Here is a 3,729-nt window from a genome sequence, read left to right as displayed (position 1 = left end):
CTCCCAGATCTCCAGATGCATTTGAGATATCAAAAAAGTACTCCAGAGTGTTGTTCAGCATGGGGGTGAGTAGAAAATGAAGGCTAATCATGTTTTGGGTGTACTATTCCTTTAAGTAATGAAAAGCAAGCAGCTATACTCAGCCCCTTTTACTCTCAAGCTTCAAAATAAAACCTGATGCAACAATTCAGTACAACGGTGCATTTCAAACTCATTTGACTGTGATTGAGAAGCTGCACAGATGAAGATGAATCGAGCTAAATCCTGGAATAAAATAATCCTGGAATAAAAAGCTGCAGATGTCCTGCAACCGCGATGGAGGTTCTCCTTTCAGCAGGAGAACCACCCTGAAAATCCAGCCAGAGATGCAATTAATGATTTAGACCAGAAGTCTGAAACCTTTACAATCCAAAGGACGGGGTAGACTTTAGGACATCCTCAGCTGTTAGGAATAAACTTATCAGGACTAAGGAAACAATGCGGCTCTTTTTTCAATGTCAGTGAAATCTTGACCAACTAGGCAGATATTTGATTTCCACTCAGCTACATTCTCACTTTAAAGCATCAATGGTCTCACATTAAGCTACATCTGAAAATAAATTAAAAAATCCTCTGAGATTAGGCAGACAGCCTTTACCAAAAACCTCCTTATTCATTACAATGTCACAAATACAGAGCAACAATGCCAAATGAACGAGTCCACCCCTTTGGAATGGGGGTCGTTTGGGTTCTTTGTTGCAATGCCCCATACCCCAATTACCCTGCAATGCCCTATACCTGTCTGTGTGTGTCTGTGGCTGCTCAGCCAGGCCAACAATTCCCTCTAACGACCCCCCTTTCAGAGACATAGACAGGTATTGGGTATTACAGGCTAACAAAGAAGCCAAACGACCCCCATTCCAAAGGGGCGGACCCGCTCGTCAGGTTCAGTTTGCATGTTTTCTAGACCAAAACAAGGCTTTGTTGTTTTTTTTTGGTCCACTCTATAAAGTCTCAAACTCAACGCTATTTTGGAGATTTTGAATTTAAAAAGCTTCCTGGATGCGAAACATCTTCATACTTGGAAACAAACTCCAAAAACAAGGATTGTTTTTGTTTTTTTTCTTTTGCATTTAACCCATCCCTTTGGGGAGCAGTGGGCTGCCATTGTGCGGCGCCTGGGGAGCAGTGTGGGGTTGGGTGTCTTTGACTCAGAGGGGCAGTCTGTGGGAGTGGGGCTGGAACTCAACCTCAGGATTCCAAGCACAATGACCTAACCAATAGACCACCACTCCATTTGCTTTAATAGACTTAATAAATTTCAAGTAGGCTGGTGAAATTTGTGAAACATTCTCTTAAAAGACCACTTCCCAACTTGAGAAAGATCAAAAATATATTTCAGTAATATTTAGATTTGATTTATTTTGGAAATATAAAGCAGATTATATAATTAGACTTAGTCTTAAGAACAAAAATGTAAATTTTTGCAGCTCTTCCTATTGACCTGCTCAAAAAAACATCAAATTTTCCTTTTTTCCCCTTATTACTAACTAAATTAGTTGTTGCGGTGTGAAAACCAGTTCCTCTCCGCCCATCATGGCTAAGATTGAACATTTTTCCAAAAGAAAATGGAGAGAAATCCCATTTTAAGTTGACCTTCGTGGTTTTAATCAAAAAAGGTCAAAGGGTGTGAATACTTTAGTTAAACTCACTGCTTGAACTTCTGCAGCAGGCTTAGATCCGGTGTCCCCAACACATTGTGGATCTTGGCCAACTGATCCAACTCGTTGGCTCCGGGGAAGAGAGGGTTTAATCTGAAACACAGAGTTTGAACACTGATGCTGTTACCTTCACCTCAGCCTTTCCCATCGTCACTAACCCGCCTGGTTCCAGTTATCAGGATCTGAGCCGTCCTCAATCACCTCATGATCTCAAAGAAGACGCAGCCGGCGCTCCAGATGTCCATCTTCAGGCTGTAGTATCCATCCGTAAGGAGGCACTCGGGGGCCCGGTACCAACGCGTGGAAATGTACTCCGTGTGAGGCGGTTTGGAGAACACGCTCCGACAGGAGCCGAAGTCTGCGAGCTTCAAAACGTTTTGCTGCCATTCAGGAGAAAAATTAAGTAAGAGAACTTTTTCTCACTCTGATATTATATAGAGTTGGCTAGATGGATACTTTTTCCAGTAATCCAGTAATTGCAGCTTCTTTATTTACAAATTTACTCAGTAAATTCTAACATGGGAGTGCAGACTTTCAAGAGCCACTATATTTATTTTAGAGTTTATGTTTCTTACTTTTATGAGAATATTTTCAGGTTTTACGTCTCTGTGAAAGATCCCACAGCTGTTAAAATGAAGGAATAGTAAAAATGAAAAAAAATTTACTTGAAACATAATAAAACATTTTGCATTTTCTCCGTTCTTTCCTGCTGTACCTGTGCATGTGGTCCAGGGATTTGCAGAGTTGGTACATGTAGCTTCTGACTGTCTGCTCAGGCAGGGGGGATTTTCTTCCTGCAGGGAAAGAGCAACATCCTGCACTGAGCGTCAACCTCTAGTTAGAACATATGGTGGTTTCTTATCAGTCCACCTACCTTGTATCAGTTCATAGATGTTCATCTCCATCAGTTCACATATCAAAGACACTGTCCCTGTTCCTTTGTCACTGAAACATTGGTTTAAATTAGTGCAACAGGAAGGCAAACATGCAGGAATGTGTACCTGTGAGATGAAGCTGCTGGACTCACTAGATCAGCTCGTGCAGCTGGATGATGTTTGCATGGGGGCTCAGCATCTTTATGGCTTGGACTTCCCGCAGGTTGTTGGCCTGTTCCAGACTTGGAGAAAAAAAAAAATCCCATTTATGGAAAGGTAAGCTGTTCTGCATCACATCTGCATTTGATGTTTAAATCAGTGCAGTAAGTGGGAAACAGACGGATCCTAACTAAATGAACATCTCTGTTTGATAATGTCTCCCACATGCATTAAGCTGGTGCTGAAATGGACAGCTCCTTCAGTGACAGACTGCTGCACCTTAAATGCACCAGGGAGCGTTATCACAGATCCTTCCTCCCAGCAGCTGGAGGACTTTATTACCACCACCATTTCCAACAACCTCAATAAATTGTTACATACTACCTTAGTCAGTTAAATAACATGCTGCTGTCATTTTGCACATCTCTGATGTTGCTGCTATTCTATTACTGTAAAAATGTCCATAGCTGCATATTGGTTATTTATTCTCCAGGTGCACAGTATTTATATTGAAACATTTTACAGTACATTTTTTTATGGTTTATCTTTTAACTCTTTACTATTCTGTTATTCTTACACACTTTTCTAAGGTCCATATTTGTGTGGCCATTTTTAATATGATCTTTTTGCTGCTGTAAACACCAGAATTTCTCCATTAAGGGACAATAAAGAGATTTTCTATTCTGTTCTATTCTTGTTTAAATCAAACTTTATCAAAAAAGTATATAAAACTAAAAAATACAATCATAAATATCTTACAGAAAATAGGAAGTCAATGTTTAAAAAACTTTTAGGACTTTTCTGTACTTCATAGCTGAGCAGAGGATCATTATCTACAGTAGTTGGTGAAAATGACTTTAAAGGAATAGTACACCCAAAACATGATTAGCCTTCATTTTCTACTCACCCCCATGCTGAACAACACTCTGGAGTACTTTTTTGATATCTCAAATGCATCTGGAGATCTGGGAGGCTTCTTGCTGTCTGCTGACATT

The 3,729-nt window shown here is 40.3% G+C and overlaps 1 protein-coding gene across 2 annotated transcripts in view; it reads right to left on the bottom strand.

The window, feature by feature from the left end:
• The window catches only part of mok (MOK protein kinase), a 12,826-nt gene that overhangs the window by 2,096 nt on the left and 7,001 nt on the right, over positions 1–3,729 (bottom strand). For both annotated transcript variants that reach the window (XM_015389491.1, XM_015389492.1), the window contains exons 3-8: positions 2,728–2,817; positions 2,575–2,645; positions 2,416–2,494; positions 2,276–2,324; positions 1,902–2,080; positions 1,692–1,793 (exon numbers count right to left, since the gene is read on the bottom strand). In XM_015389491.1, coding sequence (XP_015244977.1) covers positions 1,692–1,793; positions 1,902–2,080; positions 2,276–2,324; positions 2,416–2,494; positions 2,575–2,645; positions 2,728–2,817 — 570 coding nt within the window. The remainder of the gene's footprint in view (positions 1–1,691; positions 1,794–1,901; positions 2,081–2,275; positions 2,325–2,415; positions 2,495–2,574; positions 2,646–2,727; positions 2,818–3,729) is intronic.

This window comes from Cyprinodon variegatus, unplaced genomic scaffold, assembly GCF_000732505.1.
Source record: "Cyprinodon variegatus isolate N-32 unplaced genomic scaffold, C_variegatus-1.0 Scaffold462, whole genome shotgun sequence".
Lineage (NCBI taxonomy): Eukaryota > Metazoa > Chordata > Actinopteri > Cyprinodontiformes > Cyprinodontidae > Cyprinodon > Cyprinodon variegatus.
This window is presented reverse-complemented; position numbering and strand designations above follow the sequence as displayed.